General features: G+C 47.0%; 1 protein-coding gene across 9 annotated transcripts in view; it reads left to right on the top strand.

The window, feature by feature from the left end:
• The window catches only part of LOC142575824 (uncharacterized), an 84,802-nt gene that overhangs the window by 31,611 nt on the left and 36,325 nt on the right, over nucleotides 1-16,866 (top strand). For 3 of the 9 annotated variants that reach the window (XM_075685512.1, XM_075685513.1, XM_075685521.1), the window contains one exon: nucleotides 14,409-15,194. The exons of 4 other annotated variants lie outside the window; for them this stretch is intronic. In XM_075685512.1, coding sequence (XP_075541627.1) covers nucleotides 14,409-14,755 — 347 coding nt within the window. In that variant the 3' untranslated portion in view covers nucleotides 14,756-15,194. Of the gene's footprint in view, nucleotides 1-7,715; nucleotides 7,775-11,946; nucleotides 12,051-14,408; nucleotides 15,195-16,866 lie in introns of those variants that run through there. 2 more of the 9 variants (XM_075685520.1, XM_075685519.1) reach the window with 2 other exon arrangements.

Genomic DNA, 16,866 nt, shown 5'->3' with positions numbered 1-16,866 from the left:
GCATGATATCATTTCCTTTCTTCTTTTCTTTTTAATGAACCAGATCTCTGTTCCTGAACCTGTTCAGGAAGTTGCTGTCGCAATTACTGTCATTGGCTAGTAGAAGAGCTGGGTCGGCTTACCTGTGACCTCAGTTTCCAAAGCCAATGCAGAGGAAACATTTGCATGGCGAGTTCGAATTCCGGGTACTATCACCAGCGGCCATAGCACGGAGATCGCGACTGAGAAGCCAGAAAGGTTCAAACTGGCAGCTCCCGCGCATCCTTTGCTCGGGTGATAAGGCTGCAGAGTCATGACGGCAAACGTGTAGAGATCTCTTTTTTGGCTGTCTTTTTTGCTTGCGTTCATGAGTACCACACAACCGCGCAGAAGTGCAGGCATCGTTTCGCAGCAGCCGTCTACGGCGTGGCTGCGAAACTCTACTTTGTCAACCCACTCGTACAGTGAGCTAAGTGCTTTCGCCGGAATCACTTCGACAGATGTCATAATGATCATCACCATCAGCCTATTTTACGTCCACTGCAGGACGAAGGCCTCTTCCCGCGATCTCCAATTACCCGGTCCTGCGCCAGCCGATTCTAAGTATATAGCACCCGCCAATTTCCTGATTTCGTCGTACCACCTAGTCTTCTGTCGTCTTCTACTGCGGTTCCCTTCTCTTGGTACCCATTCTCTGACCTTAATGGTCCAAATGTTATGTAATAGTCGCATTACATGACCTGCCCAGCGCCATTTTCTTCTCTTAATGTCTATTAGGATATCGTCTATACCCGTTTGCTCTCTGATCCAAACCGCTCTCTTTCTGTCTTAAAGTTATGCCTTGTCAGGACTTGCATAGAGGATATCTTGGCTCTGGCCGCCTTGCGAACCCTAGTATGACGGAAGCCGAACACGTTCGACACATTAAACGGCAATGGGCATGTCGCGTTAAGCGCCTTAATCGTGCAAAATCCGGCTGCTGTCCAAGACATCACTTCCACGTGTCAGCGCCAGAGGAGCGGCGGTCTCTTCGTCTTCAACATGGCAGCAGCGATCCTCAGGTTCCCCATTATTCAGATCTATGTGCTCTTATTCGCACCACCATGTGCGAAGAGCTTCAAATGGAAGACCTCAGGCGTTCACCTGCTGCCTGCGTGAACTTGGCCATCGCTGTAGACTACGTCCTGCGTCCTGGTCATGAAGTCCTTGTAGCCGTAACATCCAGTCAGATCGCCAACGGAGGCGCTCTAGTCGCCCCTTCTTCCCGCTGTACTTCTCGCGGAATTCCAATTGCCGCTTGTCTCGTCCGGTTTTGACGTGGCCGCGCCTTCTGTATGCTTGCAACACGACACCAGATCCTGTGATACTGCCCAAAGGGATGACTGTGGCTTGGTTCTCGGTTCTGACTTAACAGCCGCGCAGTCCGAAGCCTTACTGGTGCTCTTGACGAAGCACAAAGACTGTTTCGATAGCTGTTCCCCTGTGTTGAGCCAAACTTCTGTTGCTACACACCCAATCGAAACCGATGGTTCCGCCATAATACGACGACGCCCCTATCGTGACTCACCATCCGAACTAAAGGGTATTGAACAACAGGTTGCTGCCATGCCTGAGCGGAAGATTATACGGCCTTCATCTAGCCCCTGGGCTTCCCCCGTGGTTCTGGTAAAGAAAAAAGTGGCTGGGTTCCCTTTTGCGTCGATTATCGAGCGCTAAATAAGATCACACGCAAGGGCGTATATCCAATACCTCGAACTGACGACGCTTTCGACACATTACACGGGGCAGAGTATTTCTCCAGCCTTGATCTTCGATCAGATTTTGGAAAATCCCGATGAACGAGGCTGACAAAGAATAGACCGCATTCGCTACACCAGATGGACTTTAAGAATTTAACGTGATGCCTTTTGGCCTTTGTAACGTTTCCGCCACATTTGAAGGCTTAATAGGTCACATCTCAGGTCTTCCAATTTGATTGTGATCAAAATGGAAGACCTGCCTCTGTTATCTGGACGATATTGTCATCTTTTCGTCTAACTTCCGCATACATCTTCATCACTTAGACCAAGTTCTGAAATGCCTTGCCAATCCTGCTCTCCTGATCAATACAAAACATGTAAATTTGCAAGGCAGACAATAAAAGTATTGGACCACTTCGTCTCAAAAGATGGCATCCGGTCAGACCCTGAAAATATTAGCGCTGTTCTCCAGTTTCCTCTCCCCCAACAACAGAAAGATCTAGTACTTTTCTCGGCTTGACTTCACACTTTCGTCGATTTATACGCAACTTCGCCGCAATAGCAGCTCCTCTACACAAGCTATTGGTTACCGGTGCCTCTTTCACATGGACTAACGACTACGAGTCGGTTTTTCAAGCTCTTAAGCAATATCTTACTTCCGGACCAGTGCATCGCGACTTCGATGATCGAGCCCTCACCATACTCCATACTCCATACTTCATACTGACGCAAGCGCACAAGGCATTCGCGCACTACTTCTGCAACGTAATGCAGCCTCTAAAGAGCAAGTCATTGCATATGCCAGCCGAACACTTTCTCCAACTGAGCGGAACTACATCATTACAGAGAAAGAGTGCCTGGCTATCGTTTGGTCGATTCAGAAATTCCGCCCATACTTTTATGGTCGCCACTTCACGATCGCCACCGACCATCATGATGTGTGTTGGCTGTCATCAATGACAAATATGTCAGGACGCTTAGGACGCGGGATACTCCGCTCGCAGGAATATGAATTTACCATAACGTACAAGTGCGGAAAAAGTCATGATGATGCAGACGCATTGTCTCGCTGCCCACTCTCGCTCTCTCCCGGTAACGCGCCCTCGTCTTCCCCACCACCTCGTTCCGATGCTACACCTGCCTCACACCAGCTCTCGATAACAGCCCTGGACCAAGTTACGCTTCAATCACGCTCTGTTTTCGTCTTGCATCCGCGGGCCGACTCCTACTGTCGAACTCTCATGGATCGCCTTAGTGGGTTCGCCCAACCACCCAACAGCCGCTTGCGACGCCAACTTCAACAATTCCGCCTTCAAGGTGGCGTGCTACACTACTACATTTACCGCCCAACAGGTCACCGGTGGGTCGCAGTTCTACCTCGCTGCCTTCTCCTGCGAGTTTTAGAGGCACTTCACGACAGCGTGTCGGCTGGCCACTTAGGCTTTCACAAGACTTACGACCGCATCAAGGCCCGCTGCTTCTGACCTGGCCTATCCACAACGGTGGCCAAATACATTTCCTCTTGTGCGTCATGTCAGCACCGCATACGCTCGATATCCCCTCCTGCCGGTTTACTACCACCTCTCCCTTGCCCGGACGCACCTTCTTAATTTGTTGACATTGATTTATATGGCCCCTTGCCTTTGACTCCCTCCGGTCACCATTGGATTGTGACTTCGGTCGACCATTTATTAACAAGACATTCCAAGACTGCCCCTCTGCGATCCGGTACCGCTTGTGAGGTCGCTGACTTTTTCTTGCCCTCCATCATCTTGCGCCGCGGGGCTCCTCGCGTTCTTCTGAGTGACCGTGGCAAGGCCGTTTATTTGCCAAGTTCTCAAGGAAGTCCTTCGAGCCGCTGATACCATGCACAAATCTACGTCTACCTATCATCTGCAAACCAATGGCCTTACTGAGCGCTTCCACCGTACGCTGTCCGACATGATTTTCATGTACATATGTCCTGACCACGCTGACTGGGATAAAATTCTTCCTTTTGTGACATTCGCATATAATTCTGCTATTCAACCGAATACCGGCTGCAGCCCTTTCTTCCTTTGAGTATGGACGATCTCCTTCCACCATATTCGACAGAGAATTCCTTTCAGCACCTTCACTTAACGCGTCCATTCCAGAAGATATTGCTGCCAGAGTCACTGAAACTACCCAAGCTGAGCGCAAACGTCGCTGCGACAACACACGCCGTGACTCCCGTTTTCACCCTGGAGACCAAGTCCTGCTTTGGACTCAAGTCAGCACTCCAGACCTCTGTGAGAATTTCCTTCAACGCTACATTGGACCATACACCGTTGTGCAGCAAAGACCTGCAGTGAACTATCTCCTCCGCCCAGTACACTCCATCAATGACAGGCGTCGCCGGAATGCCGCAGTTGTTCACGACTCCCGGATGAAGCCCTTCACTCCTGGTTTGATAATCTCTAATCTACGGCCAGGCTGACCGCTTCCATGACGGCGGGAAGTTAGTGTAAGGACTATTCATGAACTTTGTCGGTTTCATTTGTACATAGCCGTCATCATCTTCCCCGTTATTCTACTTCTTCGTGCGTGAGCTGGGGCGTCGCCTTTTACGAATAAAGAGCGTTGACTGCTTGGTCGGTCTCGGTCTTATTTTATATATATATATATATATATATATATATATATATATATATATATATATATATATATATATATATATATATATGTACCTGGGCGCCATCAGAAGACGAAGAGGCAGAAGACGGTTGTTGTTGCTCGTGCTCGGCCCGATCAGCCGTTGTCTCTTTCTTTGAATTTATATAAAACGCCGAGCTCATCTAGCCTTCAAAGCGTGCTATCAATTGTTGGAGGCGCTGGCTTCCTTTTTCGATCTGGAACTCCGTTCCCGGATTCGCAGTACTCGGCATCGCAGAGCCGGAGGCAAGAACTGCGCTCATGTCGACAACTTCATGGCCTTGATTTCTACCTGCGAACGAAATAACCATGAATATCGAGGCTGTTTCCGTGCAAACACTCGTTGATACTGCAGCCGCTGTTTCTGTTCTTAGTGGAGAACTGTCCCGCAAGTTAACAAAGAACGCGATTCCGCTTTCCGACGTCTCCCTGCGTACTGCAAGCGCGTACCACATTTAACCTGCAGTGGCATGCTCAGCTCGCCTTTGTCATTCAGGACATTTTGTACCTAGTCGAATTGGCGTCCGCGAAGGGCTTCTGTACCGCGGCAACTACTTAAGTGATGGCCGTGAATGGTTGCTGTTGATTCCTCGCCACATACGTTCCGACTTGTGTGCCTCTTTTCACGCGGATCTGCAATGCGCGCATGCTGGTGCACTAAAGACGTATGCACGCCTACGGCTTCGATTCTACTGGCGAGGAATGCACCGCTTCGCTCGGCAGCACGTCCACACTCGTGCTCCAAGTGCCAATGCCGTAGGAGCCCACCACACAAGATAGTAGGGCCGCTACAACGATTTCCTTGTCCCTCCTGACCTTTCGACCGTATCGGCATTGATTTGTACGGACCTCTACACACCCCAGATGGTAACCGCTGGGTCATCATCACTGTGGACCACTTCACGCGCTACGCCGAAACTTCAGTGCTGCCGGCGGCCACAGCACGTGAGCTCGGCTTGTTGATCCTTAGCAACCTTGTCCTTCGACACGGTGCGCCTCGCAAGTTACTGTTTGACCGTGGTCGTTCATTTCTATCTGAAGCTGTAGAAACCCTCCTTAGCTAATGCAACATTGTCCGTAGAACTACAGGTTCCTATCTTCCGCGAACCAATGGTATGACTGAACGCTTTAATCGTGCTCTCGGTGACATGCTTGCCATGTACATCTCCGCTGACCACACCAACTGGGACCGCATCTCACCCCCGTTTGTTGCAGTATGCTTACAAAAGCACCACTTGGTCTACCACGGGATTCTCTCACTTTTTTATTCTTTATGGTCGCGAACCTTCCTCGTTTGTGGACACAATTCTTTTCTATCGGCCCAACGCCTCCGAATCTACAACTCTATCCGAAGCCGCAATGTCGTCAGATTACTCGCTCACTTACATTTTCCGTTCCTTTTAGTGAGATTTTCCATGCTAAAGGCACGATATGATTAAGAGGCATGCTGTAGTGTTAGACTTCGTATCATTCCGGAATACCAGGGGTTCTTTAATGTGTACCCAAGGAATGGCACACGGGCGATTTGAGATTTCGACCCTATTTAAATGCGGCTTGAGTGACTTGATCCCACGCCTTCGCGATCAGTTGCGCAACTCCATATTCACTACTCCACCAGGGCGGGTACTCAGTTCAATCATGGTTTTCTTCTTTTTAAATTGCCCTGATTCTGGGGTGTTAATGAAACCAGGGTTGCGAAATTCCCCATTCCTCCCTTGGTACTCTCTGTCGCGTGCCTATAGACGGCGGAAGCGGGTTATAGGCACGTATAAGTAGCCGTATAGGCAACCGGGTACCACCCGACTGCTGGTAGCCGGGTATCCAACTACAAAGAATTCGCCATCAAAGCAATGTTTTGTTAACGTCTCTGATAAGGTCGAAAGGTACAAGGAAAGGGTACTCAGCGACGAGGAAGAGGGATGCCGCGGGAATCCTCCTTTCCCACTTCGTATGCAAGGGGGATGCGTTGGTGCTCATTTGCAGGCCCCCATGGGCGCACGGCGACAGTGTCCGAATTGCGGAGTAGAACCCGCTGGAGTGTTCCGTGTTTACGAAGCGCTGTTTTTTCTGCCGCCTTTGCCTTGCAAACTTCTATTCACACAAGTGCCGAATAGTTATGAGAAATGTTTATATTGCAAAGCACATTAACCGCCAATATTCCCAGGTAAAATGTTAAATTTCGTCATGTCGTGAAAGTAGTCACTTTGAAATTCGTAACTTGCGGTGGGAGGTAGGATAAAGAAAATAACTTGATGGCACCATCAATCGTTAATTTCGTTCGTGTATTCTGAAGTGGATCAAGTAAAGCGGGTCTATTTCTTATTTAGCGAAAACTCAACACAAGTAAAATTCGAATGTTTTTCTTTTCATTGACACATTTCGTACTGCGAAAAGACGAAAGTATCAGCCTGCAGAAGCAATCTTCATTCACAACTCAAACTTGTACACAATATGCGAACATGGATTCTACAAGATCGAAACCAATGCGAAAATTATTATCGACGTACAAAATCGACGTACACGCATTCAAGCCCTTCGTTACACCTATTTCACCGACAGCAGACGGGCTGTCGTCATGACGAATGAGTCAAGTGACACTGGTCCTATGAGAGTCCACGCATGCTTTCACAGAACGGTTTTACTCTTGCAAAATGAATACCTGCTCAGAAATTAGCGATATATACTTGTGCTTACCTGGTCTCATTCAGAAACCTGCAAAACTTCGCAGAAGTGAAAATGGTGGTACTAGAACACCTTAGAGCCGCATAAGACATGTGATGTCCCGATTTAGCCATCCTCGTCTAATGATTAGTTGACCTGGTTTCCTGCGTCTTCCGTTCCTTGCACACCTGATCACGCCTATCCTGCTCATATTCCCATCGTCACAATTGGCACGAGAACCGAAGCAGATGACGAAGCGCGGTCCGACTTGTGATATTGTTGAGCGAGTGGCAACGGTGAGTGGATGCGAGCCCGCACTGCGTCAGATTTGAAATTTACAAAAAGAGAAATAAAAATAACTAAACAGAAGGGAGAGTTGCTTACTGTTCACTGAAATTTTATTGTTTCTAAGAACTTGTGAATGACAAGAAATGTGAACATTTACATCTATTTTACTTAGTTCTGCGAGATCTTGGTATGCCCGACAACCGCTATAGAAGCGCGCATGTTCCTTGAAACACAGACTAGCACTCGCCCTCCTTGGCTTATTTATGAGATACGTGTTATTATAGCAGTGAAGGCGTGCCATTTATCAGCTATAGAATGCTCACCCTTATTTTTGTGCCTTTTACGATTAATAAACTTGCCTACATTTTAATGCAGATTCCCTACACCCGCTGTAGGAATTGGTCTGCGGGTTGTACTTCAATAGCCAGGCTGGACCTCATCGCCAGCCATGAGTCCACGTGTGGATTTCGGTAAGCAAGTATTTGACTACGTTGCACCTTACCTATAATAGATATGTTTCTTTCTGTGACCTCATTGCTCTGCAATTCTGGCCGTTGTATCCTGAAAGAAAACGGAAGTGAGTAGAAGTTAGGCTGTGTATTACTGTCTGACAATCAGATGTGTGCTTTAAACAAGTGAGACAGGAAAGCTTGAAATTATAAGCGAAATATTTCACGACTTCTCATCCTGTACAGCCTGAGTAGGAAAAAGTAAGGGCGGAGTGCATGATTATACATTATTTAACACCCATTAAGTCATCGCGACATTGGTGAAAACGTAGTGTTTGTACACTTCCTGTATCGCAGTTGGCAGCGAAGTTGCTGAAACGTCCACGTACCGGAAAGATGAAAACGCCGTGGGCTTCGCCAGCATGGTGGCTTTTGTGCCTCTGTTGCTGATTCAGCTACGACACAGCATAATCATAAACCACAGCAGAAATAGCTAAATTGCTGCTACAATACACCACCAAACATTTGCATTGCTTTGACCATACCACGCCGGCGTCGTAAAGGAACTGATATCGATGGCGATAGTCTCCTTCTTCGCTTCGACTCCGACCACTCTCAAATTCGTGCTGTCGCGCGAGAGAAGCATGTGACATTCTTTGAATCCACCCGCTTGGCCTTGACCACTGCCGAACTACAGCCCCCCTTTTCGTCAAACCATGTGCACGCATCTATACCTTGCGAAGGTTGAATGACACCAAGACAGTCATCACCTTTCGGTCACAAGTGCGCGGGCCTTTGTGTGTGCATTCTTTTCTGGGGGACTTAGATGGAGAAATGCGCTTTATGGCCGAGGTTGAAAAAGAACCTGAAGAGACAACTCTGCTCCCCCCCCCCCCCCAGCTTAATGTTGTTCGGCTGTTAGGGGCGGCGTAGTGTTATTTTTCGTGACAATTATTGTTCCTAAAACGGACCTTCCCTCCAAACAAGATAAAGATTTAAAAATAATATCATATAGGGTGAATTAGGTGGTCAATATATTTTGCAAAAATATCTTTCAGCACTTGCCGCTCCCAAACACAATACTTTGCTTCGTGGAGACCAGCGCAAGATAATGTTGAAAGCTGTTATAGTAGTACTTTTATAGTTAAATAGATGTCCATCGCATGGTGGCTATGACGTTAAAAATTTTGAGGTGTGCTAAGCATGGCAAAAGCATCACCACTGATATCCTGGCTCTTGGTACCGTGGAATGCAATAATTAGGAATTCCGTAAGGCCACCGGAAAACCTTACCTAAGCTTATAACTTATTGCCGCGCTACGAAGCAAAAGCAGTGCATATTAAGAGTGAGCAATTATCGCTAATCGATATGGTTTCACACATCAAGCCAAAATCACCTGTAAAGCAGATCAGCTGAAATTTATAATTAATTTGATTTAGCTTTGATGAAACGTCCTAATAGTTTCCTCTAATGTGGAGGAGCCGTCTGTAACAGGCAGAGACGAAAGCGAGCGAATAGGGACGCAAACAAGGCTGCATTTTTTTTATACAGCAAGGATCATTACTTTCTTCTTCACAGAAAGCTGACACTTGCAACGAGTTGAGCGCTTCTCGGTCTTCGCCCTCTGCGCTTCCTCATGTAAACACGCTCTCACTCAACAGGAGCTGTATTTTGCAACCTTTTAGCTGTTTTAGAGGCAACGTTGCCGCACCGTGTTACTCTCAGTTCCAGCTCTTTTTATCTTGTTTTAACAGATATTGTGACGCTACGTGCTGGCATGTTCCAGATTAGGAGGTACTATATATATCGCGGAGTGCATTGACCTGATGATCTCGTTAGAAAGGAAATCGGTGGCCTCCCAGAAGCAGTGCGCGGTGAGGGCCGATTTACGCTCAAGCCGCACGCGTGTGGTCGGGCGATTGCTGATTTCGCAGACTGGTACACACGCTTCAGTGTACACTGTATGTGCGGGCCCAGTGTAGATCGATATTTGTGCACCAGTGCGCGAAATGTGCAGTTTTCCGCATGACCGCACGGGTGCGGCCAGCGGGTGGTGCAGCTCGAGCGCAAATCGCCCTCTAATCGTCCGCCCTAAAGCTGAGATAAGTGTGCACCAGGTGCGCGGCCTGCATAGGACTCCGATATCGCCAGACCGGTCCACTGGTGTAGCGCGAGCTAATTTTCTCGGAGTGCGGTGGCTTCACCGTAGGCTCACTTTGTCCCGTAGAAACCATAAAAAATTATCTTTAATAGCAGTTTACTAACATATTCCTTTAAACATTCTAGTAGCGCTCTGTGAATAAATCGCCATCTCCTTGGATTGCAATGGTGCTTTAAACAAAGGGCTTGTTTCGTGAGTGCGTCATATATCGACATTATTGTGCCTAAGAAATATTCATCGAAAGTTCTCAAGCCACTTCCTACTCTAAATATTTTTCGGCGAACAATACAAGCTGTGACGTACGACATGCTCAGTATGCCAACAGAAAAAAAAATATTTTCATGTATAGTAATAAAGCATTCTTTACACAAAACTAACAATCCTTTTGACGGGAGTAATAATGTGGGTATTTAGGCAGGAGTTAGAAGAAAGTATGTTGGTGGTTAAAATATTCTTTATACAGAATTAAATTGGAACCCTCGTAACGGTGTACAAACAATGTTTCCATACAAAAGTAAGAATGACAATTTTTAACAGTGTATTAAAAATGTTCTTTATACAAGAGTAAGGAGGAATACTTAAAACAATGTATTTAAAATATCCTTCATATAAAACTCAGAAGAAGTCTGTGAATGGTGCAGTTAAAGTATCCTTCATACAAAAGTCAGAAGTGTTTTGACAGTCTATGAACAAATGTTACCAGAATGTAAATTTAGATATATTGTCAGTAAAGTAGAGAGACACTGTGTAGGGGTCCTAATATTATTATAATAGAGATTTTTAGCCAGGGATAGCTGATTTCGGCTGTAAGACACATTCAGACACTTTGTCAGGAATCTTTTGTAAAGGCAGTATTTTTTGCGCAGGTATTTAGCTTCGTATGCCGATTCTTCATGGCATTCTCCCCTATTTTCGCTAGATTAAAACTTGGCGGAATTTGTTATTCCTATTCAGCGAGAGCAATTTTGCGCTGCTGATAAAGCTTACCCATAAAACACGGGAGCATATGAATACCTTATTTATTGCAAAGGAAGAAATTAAACGACGGACATTAATGGTAGCCTGCAATTACACATAACGTGTCCGCTTTTCACCAACTGCTAACGTAGTTTTCTGGAGTTCATCGAGAAAACGATGGCAACACACTACACACCTCGTACAACGCTAATGAGAGGGGAGGAAAATGAGGGTTGAGTTCTTATTTGCAATGCTTCCAATTAGCGCACCGTCAACGCTTGGCATACATCAATGTTGCTATATCGCCCAATATTATTGATTTTATACTCAATGTCAGTTTTTCTAGGACTCCTTGCATCCTTGCAGATAATGGCGGAATGGCATTGTGCATCACTTCAATAAATATTCTTTACAAAGGGTATAATTAATGAACGCAAACGAAGCATTGATCGCACGTCATTCCTAACGTGCTTCAATACTTTAATACAATAAATGCTACGTGATTCGCCTAGGTCTCAAAAGCGACAGGAAAACTAGACTACCAGCTTCGTAGAACGTATCAAAATAGGGAATAAACAAGTATAACAAATCTTCGATAAATATTTTTCAAACAAAATAGCCTACACCAGTTGAAACGTTCCATGAACGTCAATGATGGCGGGGCGTCAATTTCTTTCTAATTATGAAATCACAGCAGTTCTTCGCCGACCCCCTCCCCCCCCCCTCCCAAGGGCATAGAAACTTTGTGTTTCGTATACAGACTCTAAAGCGGCTGGTAACAAAGGTTTAGCAACATTTCATCAATTCTAAATAACCGACGTAGTCAAATGTTGGCCGCCTGTCACCCCTAAAATATTTTCTGCTTTCTCAAGATATAAACTTGAGGGTTTATTTGTATTTCTCAGAAAATCGTGAAGGAGGCATGGAAGGTGTTCGTGAGCTTCTAAACTCATAAACAGCTTCGCTGTAAAGCAAGCTGGATTCTTGGTGGAACCTCAAAGATAATGAGTGGTGCAATGTTTTTTTTTTTTGTATGCAGGCAAGTCCGTTGCATCTTCAAAAGCTGCGGCAGGGTCTCCTGCTTAAACCAGCTTGCCGGCCACCTCGCACATCAACACAGCGTCAACGTGATTGCAATGCAGGGTAAGTCAGTTCAACAAGAAAGAGAACACGAACTGTATTCCAATGTAACAATTGGCAGTGATAACTTGCGCTGCATGTCACCGTAACATCAGCATGGAAACTGGCCTTTGCAATGCGGAGCTAGCTGTGCAGGAGTACTGCTCTATGGTGCCAGGTTGACTAGGGAACCGCAATGCATCGATTTCGACCCTTTAAAATATAGTAGTCATTGATGGACTTCAGTGCTAACGTCAAAAAACAATTAATCATAATCACATGGATTCAGGAAACATGTTAACGGGCAAAACGAATGTGAGTGAATGTTCTGACTTTTCATGTTCAGCCATTAGGAAATATGAAGGGGCCATCAGGAGCACACTGACGCCTACCCGTTAAGGCGCATGTTTTACACAGCCTCATCATGGCATGAACCCCCTCAGTATAAATTGTAGTTGAATACCGTCTCCCCATCTTACAAAGGAAGACACGTCAGCCTAATGAGAATGAAAAAAGGTCTCACACTTACGTGCCGCACACGACAAAGGATGTAGTAGCTCGTAAAATAAATCAGTTGTTTGAGAGCGTCTCCCTTAGGCACCCGTTTCTGCGTTGAGTTTCGACGTCCCTCGGCGTCGGCGGTGTCCGTCAGCGTATCCGAGCGAACGAGTGCAGCGACGATTGAGAGAGCGAACGGGGAGCGCTGCGAGGGATGAAAGACGGCGATAACGAAGAGAACGCGAGGAGAAAAGCGAAGGCGGAGGGTGCAGCGGAACAATTGAGGCGGTAAGCGGAGGAGCAGGGTATGGCGACACCGAGCGGGCCGCGTCGCTCCATGAACGGTAGATACGCTGGAAGAGGAGTTTATGTGCGGGGTCCCGCGTTACAGGATCACGTTTTATGGTACCTTCTTATTACAGTCCGAAGCTATCGTGTCGGCAGCTTGGGTTTGGGTTGTACTTAACGATTTTCATGACGCATCTTACTATCGCACAGCTCATGAGACTCCAGCAGACCAAAACGGGAAGGGAACTGCTAATAAGGCTAGGCTTCGCGGAATCAATCAAAGAAACCCAACGAACGGAGGGGATTCCTGATGAATATCGGAAAACATACACTGTTAGCCCCCTACCCAAATACATGGACCCAAACCTCCACACGGCGCGAAGGGACGCATGGGCGAAATACGTCGAAAAGTACCTGGCCACAAAAAACACAACAGTATACACAGATGCTGCAGTATACGCCAAGCAAAGAGGCACAAACATAGTAAAGACAGCTGCGATAGTAATAAGCCAGGACTACAAAGAGATCAGCAGCGCGTCAATGAAGGACTGCTCGGTAACGGAAGCTGAGGAAATAGCCGTAGCTCTAGCGGCAGTGGAGGGCTACCGATCCGAAAGGTCTTTAACAATACTCACCGACTCGCAAACTACGTGTCGGAATTACATGAACGGTAGAATAGGACGCAGAGCGCCTCACATCCTCCGCTCCTGCAGGGCTAACAACAAAGTCAGGCATACAATTTTCTGGGTACCGGGACATGCTGGAATAGAAGGGAACCTAAGGGCGGACAAGGCAGCTCGAGAGCACACAAACCCAGCGGCCACAAGCACCGACCCTGAGGAACCCATACCAGTCACCCCAAGCTACTCAGACATTTTGAATTACTATAAGGGGGTCCGAATCAAATACCCTCCACCCCACAACAGCCTAAATCAGCATGAAGCAACCTCTTGGAGGAGGCTGCAGACAGGAACATATCCAAACCTAAACACACTAAGCAAGATGTTTCCCACCCAGTATAGAGACATTTGCCCCTGGTGCGGCGCCAAGCCCACCTTATATCACATTACATGGGAATGCGTTCAGAATCAACAATTCCTTCAAATAAAAGACCCGAGTGCGGAGCAGTGGGAGAGGGTGCTCTCCAGCAGCGACCCGAAAGTCCAGCATGGACTAGTAAGGCACGCTCGCCGAGTAGCCACCCTCAGTGGTGCCCTGGAATAGGGGCGTCGACCCTGCGCAGATGGGGAAGAAGACCGTGAAGACGGCCGACCGCATCTGCCACCGCTAATTTCTAACCAATTAGAGCAAATAAAGTTTTTCCTCCTCCTCCTCAGTAAGGCCTGTGCTCCATGCTGAGCAACTGCATGGTTGCGGCTCGGAACGATTCTTTGTCAAGCGACGTCTGAAGCCGACACCGGAGTTCTTGCGACAAGGGGCCCTTGACACTATCGCGTTAAAAAGTGACTAAGCACTTTCACGCAGCGGCATTACCACTCTCAAACATGCTAGAAAACGGCGGTGTGTGTTGTAGCTAGGCCGTGATGTGGTTCCTGATGCCAGTTTTTGCTGAGTGTCCTCTCTTGTGTCTTGCAGAGGACCGCGCGGAGCTCGACTTGCAAGATCCCAACAACAGAGAAAACAGCATGCGCATGGTCCTCCTGCTGCATCATGACAGCGTGTTCGTAGTCACATACGAGCGGACTGGCCCGTTCTATACGGAAGCCAAACTCGATGTCGTCACGCTGACTCCTCGGTGTGGCGAGTACGAGTTTGAGATTATTATTCGTGGACCCTCTGGCGTCAATTCATGGAGGTCACGGGCACTTGTATGTGGAACGTGCGAGGACACATCAGTGGGGCTCAGTGACTCATTCATCAACAAGATGGCTCGCGATGGCATCCTAAAAATGGAAATAAAATTGACAAAATCTGTCATGTAACAAGGACGAGGGGATTTGTGTCTTGCATATGGACAGACACCTGACAGCGTGACGTGGACTGACCCCTCATTTGAAGATAGCTGCGTTCCATCGCCCTTTTTTCTCAAGTGGTATCATTTCTGCCTGCAGGCAAGATGTTTCCCTATTGAAAAAACCAGCGTCTTCCAGTGCCTTCCAGTGTGAAACAAGCGCGTTTTTTGAAACTGGATCGCAATGGGTACCCTGGCGCTCGCTGGGACTCGTTGGAACATCGGTGAGAACGCTGGATAAGAGTTGAGTCACACTGGAAGAGACGCTGATTCCACTGCCATGACGCTGGGGCGCACTGGCTTATACGGTACAGGCACTGGTTCTCGCTGCAGTTCTGAATATGAAATGTTTCTGCAACTTTATCGCTTGATAATAGTCTTTTGTCCTAAATAACGCTATATCTTCGGGTCATAAAACTTTATTTCGTGTCGCAGTTTGCAAAAAGGTAGGTGAGCTGCCTTGTTTATTCATGTACATTTGACACTGAAGATCACTTTCGGTTTTTGAATTTTCCCTTTTGATTGTGCGGATAGCTAAATTCTTGAACGAAACCCCGCAAACGCAGAGCACGCCCCGTTTTTTAGTAGTTTGCACGTAACATATGACTGGGAGTTGTCGCCGTTGTCACACTGTTGTGGTGTGGCCATGAACTCCAGAAGTCGTTCAGACGCGCTCGAACGGACCCCGAGTTCGAAGCCTACTGCTGACTGACATCATTGCACCGATAACAAAGCTGAGGTGATTCGCGTGCTTCCACTTTTCCTATTGTATTAAAAAAAAGTCCTGAGGCTCAAATACACACATTTTAACTTTCGCCAGCTACCCGCGCCGAGATTTGTTCCCAGCGAAGCTTAGGCCTAGTGTATCCGCCCAGTCTGTCTGCACGCTATCGGCGCGTCTAGGCTCAGGAATAAAGAAGTCTAACAAGGATAAATGATCGGTGTTCTTAAATGAACCATTTTTTCATGTCTACAGTGCCAGCAGAAGAAGCGATGACCGCCGATGTGACGCGTCATAAGCACAAGTATATCTGCTGTCGCCGAAGGCTCTCAGCACTAGCCTGCGCTTCTCTGACGAATATATAGAACTAGACAGACGTGTTGACTGAAAGGCATCATTGAAATAAGGAAACGTTGCATATCCTTCGCGTGAAAAACAAGAAACGGCTATCGAAATCGGCAGTAATAGCCCATACAGGGTCCCGGGTCCGCGGTTAATTAAGGATCTTTTTCGAACTTAAAGTACCAATCGCAAGTGAAAATCGATGTTGTGGCACTTCCGAGCATGCTACTGAATACGGACACCAAATGTTTCTTTGTAGTACAGGCGTGAGCTTTACGTGTTGGGCGATAGCGCATCTGCCATGTCTGTGCGAGGCGTACCTCTGCGAAACTAAAGCTGCTTCGCGATTTCGACGCGGCAAATTATCCGTTCACGTTCACCTGCTGGCGTTGCGCAGCGGTGAAGTACCGTGTTTGGGCTCTGTAGGTCGGACGATCAAATACTGGCTGGAGCACTTTTATTTTTACGTTCTTTTTTGCTTTTTTTTATTGCACTAAAACGCTCTCTATTGTTTTCTTTTTACAAAAAAATATATACGGTCTCCAGGCACCGCGTATTTAACAAGCTAGAGCTGTTTTTCGCAACAGTAGCCAGCGCCTCCCAGTATGCTGTGCCTGCCCAGCGCCCAAGCATCAAGCGCGTGGCACTGGGCCCTTGATCCGGCGCACTGCATACTGGATGCTGGGTTTTGTAATAACGTTTTTATAGAAAGTCTATGCGTGTGTGAAGAATAAAATAAAATATATGTGAAAAATTATTTTACAAGGTGAAATGATAAGTATCAACACAGCAGCAGGGCTCAAAGAATTTCTAAGAAGTAATGTGGAAATACAGATGCCATTTCATAAACGTGCCTTATGTATCATCCCTAACCGTCAGGAATTACATATGGCACGAAAGAAAATCATTCAATGATGCACCAAACTGACGTTTCGGCCGCACAATATACATAAAAAAAAGAAGTGAAAAGTAGGAACGCGCATGGTAGCTAGAAATACGCGTGCGCACATGTTGAAGTT

This window comes from Dermacentor variabilis, chromosome 3 (genome assembly GCF_050947875.1).
Source record: "Dermacentor variabilis isolate Ectoservices chromosome 3, ASM5094787v1, whole genome shotgun sequence".
Taxonomy (NCBI): Eukaryota; Metazoa; Arthropoda; class Arachnida; order Ixodida; family Ixodidae; genus Dermacentor; species Dermacentor variabilis.
Note: the sequence above shows the minus strand (reverse complement) of the source record. Positions and strands in the feature narration are given on the sequence as shown.